Source organism: Erythrolamprus reginae, chromosome 9 (assembly GCF_031021105.1).
Source record: "Erythrolamprus reginae isolate rEryReg1 chromosome 9, rEryReg1.hap1, whole genome shotgun sequence".
NCBI classification, from domain to species: Eukaryota; Metazoa; Chordata; class Lepidosauria; order Squamata; family Dipsadidae; genus Erythrolamprus; species Erythrolamprus reginae.
In genome coordinates this window covers 56,838,476-56,862,313 of record NC_091958.1, presented here as the reverse complement: position 1 = coordinate 56,862,313, position 23,838 = coordinate 56,838,476, and the positions used below count along the sequence as shown (strand labels likewise).

Here is a 23,838-nt window from a genome sequence, read left to right as displayed (position 1 = left end):
CAGGTAGAAAATTAAAGCAAACCGCTCTAAACTCGACTGCAGGAAATACGACTTTAGTAACTGAGTAGTTGATGCTTGGAACTCTATAATATCATCACCAAACCCTCAAAACTTTACCCTTACATTCTCTACTGTTGACCTCTCCCGATAAGTGCACCAGTGTGCCTTTGCGTAGTGGTCCACATGACAAAGGTTCTGTCCAAGTCCCTCCACCCCCAAGATTCTCAAGGACAATCAATCTCAGCACCTGACAAGGTAACCCCTGGCCCGGGCTTGAAAGAGGATAATCTTGCAGCGTAAGGCATAAAAGCGTTTCTTGATCAAGAAGCCACGGACGTAACGTTGGAGGGTCACCACCGCCATATGGACGATCTGTTCCCGCTTGGCCTCCAGTTGCTGGTAGATGCTTTCCTTCATGAAGAGCTAGAGGAGGAAGAGAAATATGGGCAAGGAGAAGTAGAAGCCCAAGGGGTCATGACTCACGACTCCATCATCTTCGTTGGTGGATGGCACTGAAGTTTTGACTTTTTTGCCTTGGAATTGTTGGCCTTTGGCAATGAGAGCTAAGGGATTGGGATGCACAAGGAGGGAAAGATAGAAGGTGAGGGACAAGCAAACACAGAGAACTCGGGTAACATTGGGTTGATCCTATGGGTACGTGACCAGATGGAGCAATTGGTGATGGAGCAGACTTGGGATAGGAGAATCTACAGAACAGTTCTTGAGGTCCAAATCCATCTGGACACTGTGAATGGAATCAGTGGAGAAGAATCCACCAAGTCTTTCTCTAAAGACCAGGGACCCCACCTGGGCAATGTCCATCTACTATTTGTTCTATAACTTGGTTATCACCTATAAAGCCTTACATGGCTCAGGGCCAGACTATTTACAAGACCATCTCTTGCTGCATACCTCAGAGTCAGCCTCCTCCAGGTCCCGTCGACTAAGCAATTCAGGTTGGTGGGACCACGGGGCGGAGCCTTCTCTGTTGTTGCCCCAGCTCTATGGAATCAACTCTCCTTCGATGTCTGTACTGCTCCTACCCTACTGGCGTTCCATAAGGCTACGAAGACCTGGCTTTGCCGGCAGGCTTGGGGGCCATGAATTAACAACCATCATGGCCAAATTGTGCGAATGGTATGCATGTGTCCTGACTGGATAGTTTATCTATGGGTTTTAATTAGGGTTTTATATTTTTAGATTGTACATTTGACTTCTTTTTATAGTTTTTGTATTTTATATTATTGTGAGCTGCCACAAGTCTTTCGGGATTGGGTGGCAGAGAAGTCAAATAAATAATAAAATAAAATAAAATAAAATAAAATAAATAAAATAATAAAATAAAATAAAATAAAATAAAATAAATAATAAAATAAAATAAAATAAATAATAAAATAAAATAAAATAAAGTAAAAAATAAAATAAAATAAAATAAGCTTCTTTTAATTAAACTATCATCCACAGTGGTAGCTTTACCTTGGTGGTACCAATGCGGTACATCTCTGGGGTGACCGGACACAGCTTCTTCAGCACCCCCACAGAATTCCACCCATCCGGGATGATGTCGCTACGGATATCCATCAGACAACGGTACCTGAGGAGACACAGCTTAAACTGGGCCGTAGTGCTAACCCATCGTGTGGATAGGTCTTAGAAGACTTAGAAGACTTACAAACGGAGGGAGGCACGTTCAAAAAAGCTAACAAGGTTATTCAGTTCAAGGTAAACACTAGCAGTGAAAGCACGCGCCTGTCTGCTTAGCATGGCACGCTCAGGCTAACAGAAAGTGGCAAAGTCAGTACCCTTGACCGCTCTTTATATAGTCGAGCCAGAACGGCTGTGACCAATCAGCTTGCAGTAGCAGCCCGGCTTTAGCTGAGGACCTGAGGGAAGCCTGGATGCAGCACAGATGGTGGATGTGTTTTTCCAGGCTGCAATAGTGGTCTGACACCTGAGCCAGCCATGGATCCCTCGGGATTTGAAGGTGGGTTTCTCAGCTCTGGCCCTTGGATCTGGGGGTCATGCAGCTCTGCTCTTAGGCTGGAATAGCTTTGGACTGAGGATCTCAGGGGGCTTGCCTGCACCTGTCAATGAAGATTTGGAAGGGGATCCGGACAGGAAAGCCCTCCTTGCGGATTCTGATGGTCTCCAGGATTCCCGAGGATCGTAGCTGGCTGCTGACTGTATCGGCCTCAAACAGTCCTGGTTCCTGGAGGAGGAGGAGGGAAAGAGGAGGGGGAAGGAGGAGGAGGAAGAGGAGGAAGAGGAAAGTTAGGACCCACCCCTGATCTAAACTGTCTGATTTGGGAAAGAATTGGACCAGGAGAGAGGGATGCAGCATGGAGTCAACTCTACCTTTTTTCTGTTGGGCTTGATGCAGCGAATGAAGAAAGGGTTACATCTGGAGAGGGAGAGAGAGAGAGGGAGAGAGAGAGAGAGGGAGGGAGAGAGAGAGAGAGATGGCTGAGCAAAAGTGCTTTGTGGATAAAGTGGTATCCCTAGAACCATAATAGCGAAGCTTTTTACCCTCGGTTGCTGAAAGAGCGTGCATGTGCGCCCATAATTCAATGCCTGGGGAGGGCAAAAACTGCTTCCCCTGCCACGTGTATATATATGTATATATATGTCACATGTTTTTTGCTGAATTTGAAAATTAGACTAGGATAGATCTATTTCGGCCTTATTTTGGCCTCATCAGCTAGCCATACCCACTGGGACTTGAACCTGCAACCTTTGCCTTGTAAGGCAGAGAATTATCCTCTAGGCTACAGTATCCAATCCCTTCAGCTCTGCACCAGGGAAGGGTTACATATTTTTGTGTCGAATCACCCTGGTGTGTATATATATATTGATTTTAAACAATTTTAAGATACACACAATATAAAACAAGTGTATAGTGAAAAGTGCCCTATAAAATTCTGGGGAAATGGCTCTCCCACCTCTTCATAAAAACCTCCCGTCATGGAGCATCCTGAACGTCCGAAGACAAGGTCTCGGCTCCGTGGTGCACCTGCCAATTGGCGTTAAGACCGGAGTCCTCTGTGACATACCTCTCCATCTTCTCCACCAGATCCAGAAGCGACTGCTGGAACTTTGCAGCCACCGTTTGGGGCTTAAACTTCCGTTTGCTGGTGCTGCTTTTCCCCACCATGGTTCTCTGCTGGGCCACCAGCTGAGCGTGGCTGAAGAAGAGGCTGGCCACCATCTGAACCCAAAGCAGAGCAGGCGAGAAAGGGCTTCAGCCCCTCTTGGTTCCTTCGGGCCCATCAGGATCTCGGCTCTCCCAAGAAGCTTGGGACACCGGGCAATGGAGATGGAGATGTCCCCCCTCCCCCAGTGATGGGCTTCTATCTACGGTATGGTCAGGTACACAGAACAGGTAGAAAACTTTTGGTCAGGTACGAAAATTTTGGTCAGGAACGCAGTAGAAAAATTTTGATTCCCCCCACTCCTTCCCCCCCCCTTCTGGGCTCTGGGTCTGTTTTTCCTATTGCAGTAAATGAGGTTGAATGTGTATAATTTTAGGAGGAGTTGTGCCTGTGCGTGTGTGTGTATACATACACATACAGTTTGTATAGTAGATGGTGTATATTGTTGTGTGTGTAATATGTACGTACTCATATGGCATAGATACACAGAATACCCTACGATCGAAACAGAACACCCTACGAAACTAGACTTACAATCCTGGGTCTAGAAAGCTTAGAACTACGACGCCTTAAACATGATCTACGTATTGCCCACAAGATCATATGCTGCAATATCCTGCCTGTCAACAACTACTTCAGCTTCAACCGCAACAACAGAAGAGCATGCAACAGGTTCAAACTTAATATCAACCGCTCCAAACTTGACTGTAAAACATATGACTTTAGCAATCGAGTTGTTGAAGGGTGGAACTCATTACCAGACTCTGTGGTGTCAACCCCCAACCCCCAACATTTTTCCCTTAGACTTTCCATGGTTGACTTCTCCAGATTCCTTAGAGGTCAGTAAGGGGCGAGCATAAGTGCACTAGAGTGCCTTCCGTCCCCTGTCCTATTGTCTCTCCTATATTTTATATATCTTTTCTCCCATCCATATGTCCTTCCTCTACTCTTCATTGATGTATTCTATTCTCATATCTCTTCTTCTGTCCCTTCCCTGATATTTACTACTACATGTTTTTATTCTCCTTAACTTTCAATTTGTATTGGACAAAATAAATAAATAAATTAATTAATTAAATAAATAAATAAATAAGAATTAAAGAATATATTTTGGATGTTCAGTGCACCAGAGTGTCTTCCGTCTCCTGTCCTATTGTCTCTCCTATATCTTCTCTTCTATCCCTATATCTTTTCCTGCTATTCTCTCATAGTTATATTTCACTCCTTTATTTTCTCCTCTATTCCCCCTTTAATACATTCTACCTGATTATATCCTCTATAACCCTCATTGTGTATTATTGTGTATTGGACAAAACAAACAAACAAATAAATAAATAGTAAATAGAGGGGGAAATTGCATCTCTTGAAGGCGAGGAGAGGCCAGGCACCCTAACCCTAACCCTTGACGTGAGTGATGTCAAGTTGGCCACCTTTAAGCCAGCCACATGACCTGTAAGCAATCTTCGGTCACATGATCATCAAACCACTTCCACCTGGTCACATGGCCGGCAACCCACAGCCACAAAATAAGCCACGGCCATAGTGTGGGAGTAAAATTTTTTGCAGCTCTTCACTGCCCTCTCCTATTTATTTTCTTCTTCAGGGATTTGGGGAGGTGGGCTAAGCTAGGAAAGAAGGGTTAAACGAAGATCCTATCATAATCTAGAAGAGATTTGCTGGAGAACTTCAGCTGTTGGACCATCCATCATCTTCACCACATTGAAGCAAACAATGACTAATAATAGTGGATTCATCACTCTGCAGCCATTGATATTAGACTGTAAGCTGCTAAGTGTGTTTTGTAAACCTCTCCATCCATCCCACCTTTATTTCTTTGTTTCTAATATCTCGCTTCTTTATCCCTTTTCCAAACATTGCCACTAAAATTCTCGTGTAAACATTTTAAACCGGTGCAAAGAATCGGGGCCAGCTGAGCGGTCAGTCTAAGCACCTACTTTGATTTTACTGTTGACAAAAAGATCGAGGACGTCCTGGCGAACCTGGTCATAGTTTTTATCCAAGAATTTATGCACCTGGGAGGAAACAGAAGGGAGAAAATGCAAAGAGCAGAGCCAGGGTCAAGAATTCTTGGAGCTAAAGCCCAATTCCCCGGGTGGCATCCGGCTTGAGAAGGCTGAACAAACCACGGCTCATTTCTCAGCTTTTGATGCTGCGCAGGAATGTTGGTTTCCAGCTCCACTTTCCTTAGGCTGCTCTGATGGACCACAATGTGCAAGAGGAGAATTCAGCCCAGATGGCACACAGGAAGTTGAGTGCTCAGGCTCTGGGCTTATAATGCAAACAGCTGATGGTGCCCAAACTGAGACCCTACATATCAAGATCTCCCCAACCTTCCTGGACCCCTGATGATACAGATATGTTGCTGTGCTTTCCTTCTCCTTCTCTTCTTTCTTTCTCCTTCACCTCCTTCTCCTTCTTCTCTCTCCATTTCCTTCTCCTCCTCCTTCTCTTCCTCCCTTTTCTTCTCCTCCTTCTCTTTCTCTTCCTTCTCCTCTTCCTCCCTTTTCTTCTCCTCCTTTTCCTTCTCCTCTTTCTCTTCCTCCTCCTCTTCCTTCCTTTTCTCCTCCTCCTCCTCCTCCTCCTCTTTCTCTTCCTTATCTTCTTCCTCCTTTTTCTTCTCCTCCTTCTCCTTCTCTTTCTCTTCCTTCTCCTCTTCCTCCCTTTTCTTCTCCTCCTTTTCCTTCTCCTCTTTCTCTTCCTTCTCCTCTTCCTTCCTTTTTTCCTCCTCCTCCTTCTCCTCTTTCTCTTCCTTCTCCTCTTCCTCCCTTTTCTTCTCCTCCTTCTCCTTCTCCTCTTCCTTCTCCTCTTCCTTCCTTTTCTTCTCCTTCTCCTCCTCTTCCTCCCTTTTCTCCTCCTCCTCCTCCTCCTTCTCCTCTTCCTTCTCCTCTTCCTTCCTTTTCTCCTCCTCCTCCTCCTTCTCCTCTTTCTCTTCCTTCTCCTCTTCCTCCCTTTTCTTCTCCTCCTTCTCCTCTTTCTATTTCTTCTCCTCTTCCTCCCTTTTCTTCTCCTTCTCCTCCTCTTCCTCCCTTTTCTCCTCCTCCTTCTCCTCCTCCTCTTTCTCTTCCTTCTCCTCTTCCTCCTCCTTTATCACCATTCCTTTCTTCTCCTCTCTGCAAACCTCACTCCCTTCTAACACTGAAGGTACTGTCTGGTTGGGTAATAATAAAACATCTGCAAGAAGACAACTAATAGCAATAGCAGCAGCAGTTAGACTTATATATTGCTTCACAATGCTTTTCCAGCCCTCTCTAAGCGGCTTAGAGAATCACCCTCTTGCCACAACAATCTGACCCACCTCAAGGACAGAAGGATGAGTCGACCTGGAGCCAACTAATCTCAGAGAGCACAAAGAACCCCCAGATTCCTCCTCCTCCTCCTCACCTGGTAGGTGACTTTTCCTGCATAGTGCTTGATAGAGAATTCCGGCAGGGGCATTTTTGGCTTGGAGTAGAGGGGATTGGAGCCGTGGTGGTAGTGGCATTTCTGAAGGAAGGTGTGATCCGTGGCCTGGAAAGATGGTGGCACAGTCACAAGTCACTCCAAGACTTCCAGACTGACAAGTCTCTAAGCTCAGAAGGAAGACCCTCTACGTAAGGAGAAGACCTCGCCCCCGTTCAGGACTCACGAGTATATTTTGGGATGCAAAGACTATTCAGGGGATTTCAGACTTCTTCTGAACGTGGGCTTTCCATAAGGAGGAAGCTTACCTTTGAATTCATTCCTGAGTTCGGCCTTGGGTCAAGCAAGCCGAGGGAGGCCACCTTTACCTGAGGGAAGCTGCTTTGGTCATTCAGGATCTTCAAGATGCCATGTGGCCTTTGGGAAATCAGCTCAATGCAGGGCTGGTTGTCCGTGAAAGAAATCTCTCGCCATTCGATCTGCTCACGAATATATTCTTCCTGACAATAATACGCACACAAAAAATTTAAATATCATCAAAAAAGAAAAAATAATAATTCTGCTCTCTATCAACACAACAGATGAAATGAAAACAATTTAGACTCTAAACCACACAAGCTATCAATCGAGACACATCCATGGAAAGATTTTCCTGAAGTTCTAAGACCCTCTTCAAACCCTACAAATTAAAATTCAACTTGGCTCTTCATCAACACAAATATGCAACAACTGTCAAAGATCTTATATAATGGAGCTGGGGTGGTGCAGCAGGTAGAGTGCTGTACTGCAGGCCAATAAAGCTGACTCTAGATCTGAAGGTCAGCGGTTCAAATCTCATCACCGGCTCAAGGTTGACTCAGCCTTCCCTCCTTCTGAGGTGGGTCAAATGAGGACCCGGATTGTGGGGGCAAGAGGCTGGCTCTGTTAAAAAGGGCTATTGCTAAGATGTTGTAAGCCGCCCTGAGTCTAAGGAGAAGGGCGGCATAAAAATTGAATGAATGAATGAATGAATAAATGAATGAATGAATGAATGAATGAATAAATAGTACAATGAAATCTAATAAAAACTACACTTTAAATAACCAACAGTAAGAGGCAGAATACATCCACTATAGGAACTGAAACCATAGGTCCTTCAGTACTGAAATGTCAAATAGATAATTGACATAACTATTTCTTTCTCTCTTTCTCTCTAATCTTTTCTCTCTCTTTTCTATCTTTCACCTTTCCCTATATCTTCATTCCTTCTCTTTTTTTGTGGTTATATTGTCTACTTTGTAATGTTTTTTAATGTATATACATAATAAATATTATTTTAATTTTTTTTTAAAAACCACCATGATCTCCTGATGTCCTCAAGCACAGCAGCAGAATCCATGGAAGGATTTTCCTGAAGTTCTAAGAACTTTGGGGATGCACGTGCCTTCAAAGTCTTCATTTATCCCTTGACCGTAAGCGGTGAACATCTATTTTTTTAAAAACTGTTTTGCTATTTGCTCTACTGTGTGACATTTTCAAAGGAGGTCTTCTAACGTAATGCAGAGAGCCATCAAATAAAATGCCAGGTGCATATTGGTTCCATTTATTTATTTGTTTATTTGTTTATTTATTTATTTATTTTTATTTATTGGATTTGTATGCTGCCCCTCTCCGCAGACTCGGGGCGGCTAACAACAATGATAAAAACAGCATGTAACAATCCAATACTAAAACAACTAAAAACCCTTATTATAAAACCAAACATACACACAAACATACCATGCATAACTTGTAATGGCCTAGGGGGAAGGAATATCTCAACTCCCCCATGCCCGGCCGTATAAGTGAGTCTTGAGTAGCTTACGAAAGACAGGGAGGGTGGGGGCAGTTCTAATCTCTGGGGGGAGTTGCTCCAGAGGGCCAGGGCCACCACAGAGAAGGCTCTTCCCCTTTGCATCAATGTTGGGTGGTGGATCTGATTCTACCACCAGCTTTTCAGATCTCAAGGGCTTCGGTTCCTCCTGGTCTTACCTGTTCTTCCTTAAAGATGATCTTATTAAACAAATATTGCAGATATTCATTGGCATAATTAATACACAGCTGCTCAAAACTGTTGAAACCAAGATCCTATAGGAAAAGCGGGGAGGGAGAAAAAGGAATTTAAAAGTTCCAGCATCCAACGTGTCCACATTGTTTGTACTGCTTTTAGCATTTGTCTCCACGCTTTTAAATCATGGTTGCTTTCTCCTCTTCCTCCCCCTTTCCTTGATGTGCATGGCAGAATACATCAAGGTCAGTGGTGGGTTTCAATTGTTCTTACTACCGGTTCTGTGGGCATGGCTTGGTGGGCGTGGCATGTTGGTGGGCGTGACTTGGTGGGCGTGACAGGGGAAGGATCCTGCAAAATCCCCATTTCCTCCTGATTCAGCTGAGACTCGGGAGGAAGAGAATAGATGGGTGTTGTGGTCAGCTCTGGCCCAGCTCCTGCCCCAAGGACTGTGGATGTGGGGGAGACATCCACATGCTGCAGGCCTGTTTTGCCCCCGGTGGAATCTGATGATGAAGGCTCCTCTGACCAAGAAGACATGAGTGACAGGGAGGAGGACAGACAGCTCAGAAGGAGATCAATTATCTAGCTCCTCCTTGGATTCAGAACAAGAGTTAATGATACAGACACGCATGCGGAGAGCGATGCATAGGCAACAATAACTGAGAGATTATTATCAAAGAAAACGAGGCCACCTGTGGTTGGGTGGGGCTGTGGTCATGAGTGAGGCTGCTATAAAGAGCAGCCTGTGGGTTTGGCCATTGTGGAGGATTATCTGATCGTTGTGTTTCGTGACTGCTTTACTGACTTTGACCTTTTGTGTGCTGATTTCCCCCCGCTTTGAAACTAAACCAGAGCAAAGTGTGTTTCACTTTGTGAAAGAAGAAGGACTGTGAATTGCCTCACAGCTGCAAGCTAAGTATCACAGAACTGATAAGGGACTTGTACCAATTACCAGTTTGTTTGGAGACGAGGGCTCTTTGCTATCCCAAAAGAGGGCTTGGTTTAAGTGAATTTTCATTATAAAGAACATTGTTTTGAATTTTCAAACGTGTGTGTGTCTGAAATTTGTACCTGTGAATTTTTGGGAGGAGTGTACCAGAGAGCCCGACAGAACAGATGGGGGGCGGAGCAACCCACAGGTGGCATTTACCAGTTCTTCATACTACTCAAACTTTCTACTACTGGTTGTCCACTCCAGAATCCCACCCTCTGCCTAAGTTCACCCGCAGTTCTCTCTTCCCTCACCTCGAAGCCGTAGATATCCAGGATGGCAATCGACAGGGTGTTTTGCTTGGGGTACATCTGCTTGTTGACCCTGTCCATGAGCCAGTTGAAAAGCAGCGAGTAAAGGATCTTGGCAATGGCGTCTCTGAAAAGAGAAAAATCGAGGGAAGAACCAGAGGGGGGCTCCTGGCAGTTCGGACCCGTTCTATAGAACTGGTAGCGGAAATTTTCCCGCCGCTTGCTGAACTGGGAGAGATGTCTGGCCGGAGGCCCCCTCACCCATCTCTCTTGGCAGTGCCACCATCTTGTTTTTCGCCACCCACAAGGTAGAACATCCCAACTGGATGGACATCTGCATTTAACAGATGTTGCTTTAAGCATGGTGGTCTTCAGGAGAGGCATCCTGCCCTGTTTCCCCGAAAACAAGACAGATTAATTTTTGCTCCCAAAGATGTGCTACGTCTTATTTTCAGGGAATGTCTTGGTTTTTTTTTTCAATGAAGAAGAATTCACATTTATTGCTGAACACAAAAAATTGAACATTTATTATATACTGTACAGTAGTTGCCATCACAAACCAGCATAGAAACCTAGAAGATTGACGGCAGAAAAAGACGTCCTCGTCCATCTAGTCTGCCCTACTATTTCCTATATTTTATCTTAGGGTGGATCTATGTTTATCCCAGGCATGTTTCAATTCAGTTCCTGTGGATTGACCAACCACGTCTGCTGGGAGTTTGTTCCAAGCATCTACGACTCTTTCCATCAAATAATATTTTCTCCCGTTGCTTTTGATCTTTCCCCCAACTAACCTCAGATTGGGGCCCCTTGTTCTTTTGTTCACTTTCCTATTAAAAACACCTCTCTTGAACCTCATTTAACCCTTTAATATATTTAAATGTTTCGATCATGTTCCCCCTTTCCCTTCTGTCCTCCAGACTATACAGATGGAGTCCATGAAGTCTTTCCTGATGAGTTTGATGCTTAAGACCTTCCACCATTTTTGTAGCCCATCTTTCGACCCATTCAATTTGATCCATCTCTTTTTATAGGTGAGGTCTCCAGAACTGGACACAGGATTATTCCAAATGGGGCCTCACCAGTGGGATCACAATCTCCCTCTTCCTGCTTGTTCTACCTCTAGCTATGCAGCCAAGCATTCTACTTGCTTAACCAGACAAACTGTGAATCCTATCAAGAATTTCTTACTACTCCCGTAACATTATTTCCATGTACAGCAATTAATGTTGTGGTACATTTACCAAATATTTGCGGTTTGAACAGAAACGAAACGTCTCCTACATCTTACTTTTGGGGGATGCCTTATATTAGGCAATTCTATGAAACCAATGTCTTACTTCCGGGGGGGGGGATTATTTTCGGGGAAACAGGGCACTTCCATTCTCTCTTTACCTGGCATCCACCGCACTTTCTACTGTGAGTGGTGTGAAAATCTTCTCCCTCAGCGTTTCCTATCAAAAAACACAAGAAGAACATAGATAATAACAACAGCAACAGAGTTGGAAGGTGTCGGGAACAGATTTACTTCCTGAAGTAATATTACAATGCAGGAAAATGGTCTGTAACCAATGACTGATGTAAGCAAGAATCCATATGTAATCATAGGTTTACTAACACTGCTGCAACCTGATTGGCTGCAACCTATAGAAAAGAAATAGCACCCTTGCATGGATGTGGTTAGTGGGTGGTTACAATGGTGGATGTAATAGTAGTTGTATGATAGTATTGTGGGTGGTTTGTTATAGTGGTTAAATGTAAAGGTGATAATTTATAGTTTTATGTATGGAATGCATGTGTTGCATGGTTTTTTAAATGAGGGGTTTTTAGATGTTTTTTTAATATTAGATTTCTTTACATTGTCACACTGCTTTATTATTGTTGTGAGCCGCCCCGAGTCTTCAGAGAGGGGCGGCATACAAATCTAATAAATTATTATTATTATTATTATTATTATTATTATTATTATTATTATTATAATATAGAGAAGCATTTTGCTAAGAAGAGAAGTAAAGTATATTTTTACGAGGAATCCTGCTGCAGTGTTTTTTCCATTGAAGACTTCGATTAAGTACAGTTGTAAACTGTGGCTAATTGGTTGGGCTACCTTCCGCATACAAATCCAATCAATCAATCAATCAATCAATAATACATTTGCAAAACTCTCCCAACTGAAGGGACCTTGGAGGTCTTCCAGTCCAGCCCAGACAGATGGTGATCCAACATCTGCTTAAAAACTTCCAGTGTTGGGGCATTCACAACTTCTGGCTGCCTTTTTTTCCCTATAACCACTTGGCGGGGCGAGTGACGGGGAGCATGCGCAGAAGCATGCTCTCCTGGCCCATTCCGGTAGCGCCAGGAATGGTGACCTGCCCCTGTGTGCCCCTCTCCGAACTGGGAGCAAAGATAAGTCAGAGCCGGGGTGGCGCAGCAGGTAGAGTGCAGTACTGCAGGCCACTGAAGCTGACTGTAGATCTGCGGGTCAGCAGTTCAAATCTCATCACCGGCTCAATGTTGACTCAGCCTCCCATCCTTCCCAGGGGGGTCAAATGAGGACCCGGATTGTGGGGGCAACTGTCTGGCTCTATTAAAAAGTTCTATTGCTAACATGTAAGCTGTCCTGAATCATAAGTCATAAGTCATAAATCCCAGCGACCAGTTAGGTCCCACAGAGTTGGCCTTCTCCGGGTCCCGTCAACTAAACAATGCCATCTGGCGGGACCCAGGGGAAGAGCCTTCTCTGTGGCGGCCCTGACCCTCTGGAACCAACTCCCCCCCAGAGATCAGAGTTGCCCCCACCCTCCTTGCCTTTCATAAGCTCCTTAAAACCCACCTCTGTCGTCAGGCATGGGGGGAATTGAGATATTCCCTTCCCCCTAGGGTTATAAAATTTATGCTTGGTATGTCTGTATGTATGATTGGTTTCTTAAATTAGGGTTTTTAAATTTAACTTAAACTTAAATATTAGATTTGTTCATATTGTCTTATTATTGTTGTTAGCCACCCCGAGTCTACGGAAAGGGGTGGCATACAAATCCAATAAATGAATGAATGAATGAATGAATGAATGAATAAATAAATAAATAAGGTGTGTGTGTGTGTGTGTGTGTGTGTCTATATATATATATGTCAAATGTTTTTTTAGCTGGAATTTTAAAATTAAGGGAGACTAGGATGGTCCCATTTTGGCCTTGTTCTGGCCTCATCAGCTAGCCACACCCTTCCTTCCTTATATATATATGTTGTTTGTTTGTATTTTATTTTATTTTATTTTATTTTATTTTATTTGTATGCTGCCCTCTCCGGAGATATATACTGCCTGAATTATATATACAACTTGAATTATTTATATATATGCAGATAGATAGATAGATAGATAGATAGATAGATAGATAGATAGATAGATAGATAGATAGATGAGAGATAGATAGATGATAGACAGACAGACAGACAGACAGACAGACAGACAGACAGACAGACAGACAAGTAAGTTAGTTAGTTAGTTAGTTAGTTAGTTAGTTAGTTAGTTAGTTAGTTAGTTAGTGGTGTGCATGCGTAGAGTTTATCTCCCTCACCGTCACTTTGTAGGTGATGGCCTTCTGCAGGCCTTCGGGAGAGATCTGCAACAGCTCAGCCACGACCCGGATCTCTCGGGCGCTCAGCACAGAGGCCACTTCCTGGCAGTCGGTCTGAAAGGATCGAAATCGGGGCTCAAACTTCTTCCCTGGGAGGAAAGAATCCCCTCTCCGACTCCCGGCACTTGCCTCTTACCTCGTACTTTTCAAAGTAGACGTTCCCCAAGTGAAGAATGGACGAGAGGATTCGGAAGATGCTGTCCTGGTCTTGGAGGCTGAAATTCAAGACTTCCATGGTGTCGAGCAGCCGGTGAAAGTCTTCTAGGTCCGTTTTGCCAGGAATCTCGCAGTTGCCTCCCTGGGGAAGACAGCGGGAAAACGTCCGACATCCAACAGCATGTCCCAGTGCAGGAATGGCGAACCACTTTTTTCACTCAGGTGCCCAAAATGTGCACCCATGCGCTATTGCACAACTGTGTGTGCCCACACCCATAATTCAATACCCCTGCTCCCCACCCCCCACACTGCACACGTGACCCCCCCACAAACTGCCCCACCCTCTGGAGAGGGGAAAAACAGCCTTCCCTACCCTCTGGAGGTCCTCCAGAGGCCAAAAATGCCCTCCCAGAGCCTCAGTGCAAGCCAGAAATCAACTAGGGCAATGGCTCTGGTGCCACCTGCCATAGCTTTGCCATCACAGTCCTAGTGCCTTTAATGGCAGGAGAATCCAGAAGAAACATCTTCTCTTCTAATGGAGACCTCTTCTTCTTCTACTTAAACGCCCTGGGACCAAAGAGCTGCAAAGAAGCACAGCTAGGCTTCCAGCAATTGGCAGGAGGTGACCAACACTGACTTTTCTCAATAAAAAATAATAATAATAATAATTTATTAGATTTGTATGCCGCCCCTCTCCAAAGACTCGGGGCGGCTCACAACAATAATAAAAACAATGTTACAGTGGAACAAATCTAATGTTAAAAGAGAAAAAGACATAAATGAGGATTAGTTGGTCCAAACTAGATCCAGGCCCACTTTGATCAAGGTTCACTCCTTTCTCCTGGATTTTAAGAATTCACCTATCTCTTTTTCTTTCCCATTTGCATCTCATGAGAAATCTCTGAGTTTTTTGAGCCATTTTGGGGACCTTTAAGCATCTGAGAAATTGAACAAGCAGAAATTCAAAGGACAAGGGCATCATCCTGAAGGAATTAACTATGAGACCTTTCACTCAGCTCCATACCTGGTTGAGATAATAGTAGGTTTCTGCACCTTGAAGACAAAACATCTGTTTTTGCTGCGTGGGGAGACCGGCTAGCATCTCGTAAAAGATGTGGTAGTTTCGTTCATTTTTGGCCTGGGGAATGATTCAGGCAAGACGTATGGATGCGAAGGATAATTATGAGTGAGAAACCAAGATATTTTTAACCCCCATGTGCAAAAATCCAGAACAGCTATCAATAAAAGTAAGGGGAAATAAAATTAAAAAATACACAGGCTTGCACTTGGTTTGATATTTCTAAGCACTCTTGGAGAACTCTTCACAAAAGAGGCATTTATCGAGAGCGGTCAGCTCATAATGAACAATCTTTTCAATTTTCCTTATTGCCAAAAAAAAAATCCATTTCTGCTTTTTAATAAATGCTCAAGTCAAATCTAACCCACCGATCAGTCCTTTCGTAGACGAACATCATAGTTTGGACAGACCGTGCAACCAACATTACCTTACATTTTAAAGGATTAAAGTGACCAGCTTTGTCCAACACATTATTCGTAACACATTCCAGCTGAAGCGAGGCCCTTTCCAAACCAGCTCCCTGAAAAAGCTAACTATGCTTTTTAAATGCTTCCCCCCCCCACCCCAAAAGGCTCCCTTTGCAATTCTTAAAGAGCAAATGGGCCAATCCTTTGTTTTGGGGTTCTCACCTTGCTTTCCATGACTATGCCACCCCAAGAACAGAAGAAATCCTCACCTGAAAGATGACTCTTGATTTCTCCAGAAGATATTGGGAGGTGATGGCACCACAGATCAATCCATTGCTGGAGAAATACACAATACACAAGCACACAACAGATACAAACTCAAAGTAAACTGCTCTAAACTCAAATGCAGGAAATATGACTTTAGTAACCGAGTAGTCGATATATGGAACTCACTACCAGACTCTGTAGTATCATCCATAGTTCCCTCTAAGCTGAGCAGTGAGCAATCGCTCACTTAAAAATCATCATCAACTCAGAGTTTTCCAAACCTGCCCAGAAGCCGAGAGGGAAAGAGTGAGAGGGAAGGAGAGAGAGAGGAAGAGAGAGAAACAGATAGAAAAAAGAGAGGAAGGAAAAGAGAAAGAAAAAGAATGGGAGTAAGGAAGAGAGAAAGAAAATCAAAATCTAGTTTGAAACTAGCTCAACTATTTAAGGGGCATTTTGATATTGATAGAGTTGCCCTATTATGAGCTCACTGTTATAGACGCACAGTACAGTATTTTATTTTGAAATTCTCTGAGGCAAAACAGGGTGGGCTTTTTATTTGTTTGTTTGTTTGTTTGTTTATTTATTATTTCTGTGCCGCCCAGTCCCGAAGGGAGTGCCGCTCAGACACTATACTTTTCCGCCCACCCCCCCAAAAAATTAGAGGGAACTCTGGTATCATCACCTTATCATCACCTAACCCCCAAACTTTACCCTTAGACTGTCCACTGGTAACCTCTCCTGATTCCTAAGAGGTCAGTAAGGGTCAGTAAGGGGCGTGCATAAGTGCACCAGCGTGCCTTCCGTCCCCTGTCCTAATGTTTCTCTCTTACTAGTATCATGTACATAAACATTTAAACATTGTTATATCTTTGTATACCACCAATATATAATATAATAATATTTATATACATGATACTAGTAAGAGAGAAATATTAGGGCAGGGGATGGAAGGCACGCTGGTGCACTTATGCACGCCCCTTCCTTCCTTCTTTCCTTCCTTCCTGTATTCATTCATTCATTCTTTTGTTTGTTTCTTTATCAATGAAATCATGGGGTAAGGGGCGTGCATAAGTGCACCAACATGCCTTCCGTCCCCTGTCCTTATGTTTCTCTTTTACTAGTATCATGTATATAAATATTATAATATCTTTGTATACCACCAATATGTACTTGACAAATAAATGAATGACTAAATACATACATACATACATACATACATACATACATACATGCATGCATGCATGCATACATACATACATTAAAAAAATAGTTACTTTTTCAGTGCTGTTGCTGTTAAGGAGAGACTGACTACTGTGGTGGCTGTATCGAATGCAAGACCAACATCCCACTAACACCCAATAACATATTCTCCGTCTATCGGCCCTGAGGGGTTGTGTGCCTCCTTCTTAACAAAGCTTTCCACTGCCATAACTGAACCTCTAAGCACAATCTATGAGATATCTTTCAGAACCAGCTCTTTGGCCCACCTGTGGTCATTAGCCACGGTCATCCCTATCTTCGAAAAGACACCACCCCAGACAGGGGTCAGTTCAATCTATTTCTGAATGTATCAAACGTTGGGGCGTTCACAGCCTCCACTAGCAAGCCGTTCCACTGGTTGATTGCTCTCACCGTATGGGAGCAAGCAGTGAGGCTGTAAGTAGGGGGAAATCTGGCAGGAAGACCCAGGCCTTGGTTTACTTACTCCTCCAGAAAGAGTTCCACAAATTTTCCAAATCGGCTGGAGTTGTCATTCCGCACAGTCTTGGCATTTCCAAAGGATTCCAGAAGAGGAGTCGCTTCGAGAATCTGACTCAAGCGGGTGAAACACAGGAGGAATAAATATTTAGGAATCAAAGCTCTAAGGAGCAAATATATTTGAAACCTCCAGACCCCTGGGCACATAGATGAATGCAGGATCAAATCAAATCAAATCGAATCGAATCAAATCTCTCCTTCAATTTGCTTTGTCCTTCTTGTTCCTGCCTGTAGTTGAATATTCTATTCTTCATTTTTATTTAGCAAAGGAACCCGATTGTGGTTTTAAAAAACAGAGGAACAAAATCCCTCATGAGCAGAAGTAAATTATGCAGTCTTCTTCTCCCATAGAAACCAAACTTTTCCCAGGGCCAATTAAGGAGCAATTGTCACAAATCCCCATTGGAAGCAATCAAATGGAAAGGATCTGGAATAGGATCAATTAGAGGCAAGGGAGGTCTCTAATCCTCAATCTGCCCCTGTTACATTATTTAATGGCCAAAATCCAGCTTGCCAAAGGGCCAGAGAGAAAGACAGTGTGGAGAATGGACAAAATATTCCATGAACCTCCCATTAAAAAACAAACAAACAGGGGCAGCTAAGAGAGAGAGTGAGGGATGGTAGAGGAACAGCTGATGTGAAAATGAATAAATCAGAATATTTATTTGCAGTAGCTTGACCTCTGAGCAACGACTGAATTTTGGGGGCAAGATCCCTTACTGCGGTCAGCCATAAGAAAGGGAGCCAGGTGTATCGGTCCAAATCATGTACGAAAGGACGGAGATGAATCTTTATCACTTTAGTTTGAAGGAAAGTGCCATCCTGGTTCAATTACTGTATTTTTCGGAGTATAAGATGCACCTTTTTCCTCCCTAAAAGAGGCTGATAATTGGGGTGCGTCTTATACTCTGAATGTAGCTTTTTCCAGCCCTAACTAGCTGCTAACGATCTTCCCAGCTCTTACCTTGCAGGCTCTTTCATTGTTACTCTCTGCAAAGAATGTTTTTCAAGCCCTAAGTCTTTGCAGGGTTTTTTTCCATTGCTCTAACTTGCTCCAAATGTTCCTTTCCAGCCCTAACCAGGTGCTAACAATGTTCCCAGCTCTTACCGGCTTGCAAGCTCTTTCATTGTTACTCTCTGCGAAGAATGTTTTCCAAGCCCTTTGCAGGGTTTTTTCCCATTGCTCTACTTACTCCCAATGTTTCTTTCCAGGTGCTAATGATGTTCCCAGCTCTTACTGGTTTGCAAGCTCTTTCATTGTTACTCTCTCCAAATAAGGTTTTTCAAAGCCTTTAACCAGGGGATAAAATAATGTGCTGAAGCTGACCAGACTAAGGACGCTGGCCAGATGAATACCAGGTAAGCCGATTCTTTTCCCTATTTTCCTCCCCAAAAACTAAGGTGCCTCTTATACTCCGAAAAATACAACCGTCAACTGATAAGGAGTGGAGATGGAATTATTGCTCAGAGAGAAGCTTTCCTTCTCCAAGACAGGTGGGAAAATGAGACCGAGTCGAATTAATTCCTGCACAGTTAAGTTCATGCACACACCACGGCATTAACCAATCTGGGGAAAATTAAACCCGATGCCCAACATGCCCCATACCTTTATCTAGGGAAGCATCCAAAACAGCAATGCAGCAGAAGGTAGGAAGCAATGGGAGGTCTTCAAAGGTTCAGGGCGGTTCCCCCTTCAGCCACCACCCGTTGACCTCAGCTGTCCCTTAGGTGAGCACCAAGGCTTTGGCTGAGCCTCGTTGCCTCTGCTCATCCCCTCCCTCCTACCTGTTGAGTCGCAAGGTGTTTCTGGTTGATAGCTGCCAGGTAACGAAGGATCAGTTTGGTGGCCTCGGTTTTGCCCGATCCGCTTTCTCCACTAGAAAGCCAACCAGATGGAAGGAATGTGAAGACCCTTGAGCTCAATGAAACATCTCAACAGGGATCTAACCTCGGGGGAGAGCCTTCTCTGTGGTGGCCCCGGCTCTTTGGAACCAACTACCCCTCGATGTCTGTACTGCTCCCAGCCTACTGGCCTTTCAACAAACCTTGAAGACTTGGCTCTGTCAGCAGGCCTGGGGGCTGTGAGAGTCAACATCTTAGTCCCAGCTGAATCATAGTTTGACTGGTATGTGTGAGTGTACGATTGCATTGATTAGTTTAAGGGGTTTTATTGCTATTCATATTTGACTTAACTTTTACCATATTGTTTTATTTTTGGGTATTATCTTTTTTTATTTTTTCCTCCATACAAACTTTTTTTCAATACCTTTACAAATACCTTCAAATTACAATAAAAACAATATCAAATTAGTAAAACATATATGATTCCCCTCCAAAAAAATTAATAGTTCCAAAGTAATTACTTCCAGTATTCATCAGACCTCACAACCTTGACCTCTAATTTGGTCATCTAGATGTCCAAAGTTTCTTCTAATTGAATTCCACATTGGTTTCCCTTATTAAAATAATTTCATCTTACACTTGCAAATTCAAATAAACCATTATGTCAACTCCCTCTTCTCCTACATTCTCCTTACAAATAAAAACCCTTACTACCTCTTCCTAACTAAAATAAAAAAAGATTTATAAGCTGAAAAAAAGAAAGTATACTAATAAAAAAAGAAAAAAGGACCAAACACCATTATGATTAGAAAAATAAAAAGTAAAAAAAAAATCGAGCAACCAAAATCCTAACTATTGATCAATCCATCATTGCTTTATTGTTGTCCCTCGGGATTGGGTGGCATATAAGTCAAACAAACAAACAAACAAATCTAAAAGAAGTTGGGTGGAGGGCTTCTCTTTCTTTTCTTAGCTACTTTGAGGACTATTGTCAGAAGGAGCATCCTTCCCAAGCTCACCTAATAATGATGCATTGGTTGAGATTGGCATCTCTCAACTTGCTGTAGGCAACATTAATGATTGCAAACAGATGCCTGCAAAAGAAATGGAGGAAGGTTCAAGCTTTCTTTAAAAGACGTGGCGTGAGGGACAGGTTGCCCTCAAGTTAAGAGCGGTATCTTTCTAGCTAGCCTTTCCACAAGCCTTAGCCACCATAGTTAGAAACATACAGAAGGACCCACTTATAGGAACACAGGCAGTTCTCCCTAGTGGCAATCCCAGAGACTCACCGCCAATTAAAGTAAAACTATATACAGTGTTCCCTCGATTTTCACGGGTTTGAACTTCGCGAAAAGTCTATACCCCAGTTTTTCAAAAATATTAATTAAAAAATACTTCACGGGTTTTTTCCCTATACCACAGTTTTTCCCGCCTGATGACGTCATATGTCATCGCCAAACTTTCATCTGCCTTTAATAAATATTTTTTTAATAAACTTTAATAAATAAACATGGTGAGTAATAATCTAAATGGTTGCTAAGGGAATGGGAAATTGCATTTTAGGGGTTTAAAGTGTTAAGGGAAGGCTTGGGATACTGTTCGTAGCCAAAAATAGTGTATTTACTTCTGCATCTCTACTTCGCAGAATTTTGACTTTCACGGGCGGTCTCGGAACGCATCCCCTGCGAAAATCGAGGGAACACTCTAGGGGGGAAGGCAAGCGGTTCATTTATGTTTTCTAGCTGTTTCGGACCCCCAGCCCTATAAAAGCAGAGAACCAGTTGCTGAGTTGCTGAGTGAGAAGACTCAGAAGCAAACAAACCATTATTCATCAAGGCTGCTGAGATTTCAGGAAGCACCCAATCAGCCTTTCCCAACCCACAGGAGAACATGAGATGGTCCTCGTCATGGCCTCCCAGAACTAAGAATATCCCCTGTCAAAAGAGCCCAGGGGAATAAAACTGTCCCTATTTCTGCAGGGGGGAGTGAAAGGCCCTCGAAATCCAACCTGCAGCCCGGAGGAGACTCACGGTGGATTCTCTCCCAAAGCTTTGCCTTCGTACTTCAGGACGTGGTCTGTTCCATAGACGTTGAACATTTTGTAAGGATTCACTGACACCAGGATGCTGCCTATGTAGGTCTGGCAGAGAGAAAGAGGAATGTGTTGCATGTGTGTTTGTGAGAGAGAGGGAGAAACAGAAAGACAGAGAGAGAGAGAGAGAGAAAACACATGTTAGGGAAAGCAAGAACCACAAACTTCTGGGGGACTTTGTGCTCTGCGTAAATCCAAACCCACTGACTTCATGTGCTACACATAGGAATAGACTCCTGGTTTACTCTGAACTAGGCAATTCCTACACTTTAGAATAGAATAGAATTCTTTTATTGGCCAAGTGGGACTGGACACACAAGGGATTTGTCTTTGGTGCAGATGCTCTCAGTGGACATAAAAGAAAATATACATTTGTCAAGAATCATGAGGTACAAAATGATTGTCATAGGGGTCCAACAAGCAATGAAGAAACAATATTAATAAAAATCTTAAGGGTATAAGCAACAAGTTAAGAACAGACATTGCAAAATATAGCGTGAGAACCTATAAAAAGCAAGTAATATTTCAAAACCTTCCAGAAATTTTCAATTTAACATCTGTACTTTGTTGCTGAGTCTTTCTTCTTGAAGGAAAAAGACTACCAGTCACGTGACGAATTCTCTACTTCTATTCCATATTGGTCACCGTCCCTACAAGACTGGAGATCTTGTGGCTCAGTTGGGTTTGAAACCAGACCCTCCCCTACCCATCACTCTGGGTGTTTCTTTCAATGGTTTTGAAGCCCGGAGAAAACATGAGAACAGACCACCCTACTCAACTAGACTTACAATCCTGGGTTTAGAAAGCTTAGAACTACGTCGCCTTAAACATGACCTCAGCATAGCCTATAAAATCATCTGCTACGTCCTTCCTGTCAATCACTACTTCAGCTTCAACCACAACAACAGTCGAGCACACAACAGATACAAACTTAATGTAAACCGCTCCAAACTCAACTGCAGGAAATACAACTTTAGTCATCGAGTAGTTGATGCATAGAACTCACTCCTTGACTCTTTAGTATCATCAACTAACCCTCAAAACTTTACCCTTAGACTCTCCACTGTTGACCTCTCCCAATTTCTAAGAGGTCAGTAAGGGGTGTGCATAAGTGCACCAGCGTGCCTTCCGTCCCCTGTCCCAATGCTTCTCTCTTACTCGTATCATGTATATAATCATTGTTATATCTCTGTATACTACCAATACATAATTGACAAAACAAACAAACAAATAAATAAATAAGCAACCAACTTACATAGATCATCCCCCGCTCAAACCTCCTTTGGATATTGTGAAGAACCAAGTTCTCTTGAAGGTCTCTGTGGCATAAAGAACCAACATGGCTGAACACAACACAAACTTCAGAAGGAGAAATAAATTATTATTATTTATTAGATTTGTATGCCGCCCCTCTCCGTAGATATAAATATGGACATCAGGAGTTTGGTGGAGCAAATCTGATAAAGGCATGGGATGGAAAGGCAGGAGCTTAGAGCCCTGCCTCTTATCTTGGCAGTTAGCAGGGCTCTAAGTGTCACCTGGCTCAGGTGAAGGATGGAAAAAGGAAGGAAGGAAGGAAGGAAGGAAGGAAGGAGGAAGGAAGGAAGGAAGGAAGGAAACACCACTGGGCTAGCTCCAGAGTGAGGAAGGAATGGGAATTTTGCAATTTCCTTCCCCTGCCATGCCCACCAAACCCCGCCCACTAAGTCGCACCCCGCCCACCAAGCCACGCCCACAGAACCGGTAGTAAAAGGAATTGGACTTCACCACTGAAAAAAGGCTGCACTCTACCCATGAGATTAGTAAGCAGAACTAAATTGGCCTCGTGTGGGAGATGCTCTTATAAGTGGTCTTCTCTTCTTTTCATATTTTGTTTAATTTTGCCCCAGCCCAGAATACTACAACACCACAATATATATGTGTCTACAAATACAAATCACAAGAGAAAAAATTGGAGCATGAGGAGTATAAAAAACAAATACAAATATATAATACAAATATATCATTTTTGCATTAAGCCTCTTTCATAGGTAGTTAATATCTTGATTGACTACAAAGGAGGAAACAGAAGGACACACTAATAAAATAAAAATGAGGTAAAGAAGGAGAGTTAAAGAAGAGAAGGAGAAAGAGAAGAAGAAGAAGAAGAGGAGGAGGAGGAAGAAGAAGATGAAGAGGAGGAGGAGGAGGAGGAGGAGGAGGAGGAAGAAGAAGAAGACAAAGAGGAGGAGGAGGAGGAAGAAGAAGAAGAAGAAGAAGAAGAAGAAAAGAGAAAGAAAATGAAAAGAAAACGAGAGGAAAACTGTACATTTATACAACCTCTTTGTTGACTATCAAGTCTCACAGCCTTTTTAGACTTGTTCCATTTCTTCCATACTTACTCTAGTTGGGTCAAGTCATCCACGGCGTCATGGCTCGCCTCTCCTGGGTTGGTCGCCGATTGCAAATTGTGAACGCAGTGCATCTGGAAGTTGGTGGGAAGAGCAGGAGAAGGTCAAGAGAGGCCTCCAGAATAGCCCCTTTCCCTCTTTCAATCCCCCCAACAGCCCCCTGAGAGGGAGATTCAGCTGAGAGCTGGCACGGAAGGCATTTCAGGGCACGGGGGAGGGCCGGACATAGGCGTAAAACCCACCCACCCCTCCTGTTTTTCCTGCCATCCCTCCCACCTAAGAAAAGATTGAGGGTTTGCAAGTGGGGCCCAGCTATGCTTCTGCAATAGCATTGAGACATAAGAATAGCATTGAGACTTATATACCTCTCCAA

At 43.4% G+C, this 23,838-nt stretch overlaps 1 protein-coding gene across 1 annotated transcript in view; it reads right to left on the bottom strand.

The window, feature by feature from the left end:
* Positions 1 to 23,838, bottom strand: part of MYO15A (myosin XVA) — an 82,607-nt gene that overhangs the window by 52,827 nt on the left and 5,942 nt on the right. The window contains exons 2-23 of the mRNA XM_070760243.1: positions 23,457 to 23,539; positions 22,331 to 22,394; positions 21,014 to 21,123; positions 20,003 to 20,077; positions 18,927 to 19,017; positions 18,748 to 18,753; positions 17,089 to 17,192; positions 15,386 to 15,452; positions 14,656 to 14,769; positions 13,612 to 13,773; positions 13,416 to 13,529; positions 11,236 to 11,294; positions 9,844 to 9,967; positions 8,580 to 8,675; positions 6,938 to 7,069; positions 6,552 to 6,677; positions 5,105 to 5,182; positions 3,051 to 3,205; positions 2,356 to 2,401; positions 2,085 to 2,209; positions 1,477 to 1,594; positions 248 to 423 (exon numbers count right to left, since the gene is read on the bottom strand). Of these exons, the coding sequence (XP_070616344.1) occupies positions 248 to 423; positions 1,477 to 1,594; positions 2,085 to 2,209; positions 2,356 to 2,401; positions 3,051 to 3,205; positions 5,105 to 5,182; positions 6,552 to 6,677; positions 6,938 to 7,069; positions 8,580 to 8,675; positions 9,844 to 9,967; positions 11,236 to 11,294; positions 13,416 to 13,529; positions 13,612 to 13,773; positions 14,656 to 14,769; positions 15,386 to 15,452; positions 17,089 to 17,192; positions 18,748 to 18,753; positions 18,927 to 19,017; positions 20,003 to 20,077; positions 21,014 to 21,123; positions 22,331 to 22,394; positions 23,457 to 23,539 (2,225 nt within the window). The remainder of the gene's footprint in view (positions 1 to 247; positions 424 to 1,476; positions 1,595 to 2,084; positions 2,210 to 2,355; positions 2,402 to 3,050; positions 3,206 to 5,104; positions 5,183 to 6,551; positions 6,678 to 6,937; positions 7,070 to 8,579; positions 8,676 to 9,843; positions 9,968 to 11,235; positions 11,295 to 13,415; positions 13,530 to 13,611; positions 13,774 to 14,655; positions 14,770 to 15,385; positions 15,453 to 17,088; positions 17,193 to 18,747; positions 18,754 to 18,926; positions 19,018 to 20,002; positions 20,078 to 21,013; positions 21,124 to 22,330; positions 22,395 to 23,456; positions 23,540 to 23,838) is intronic.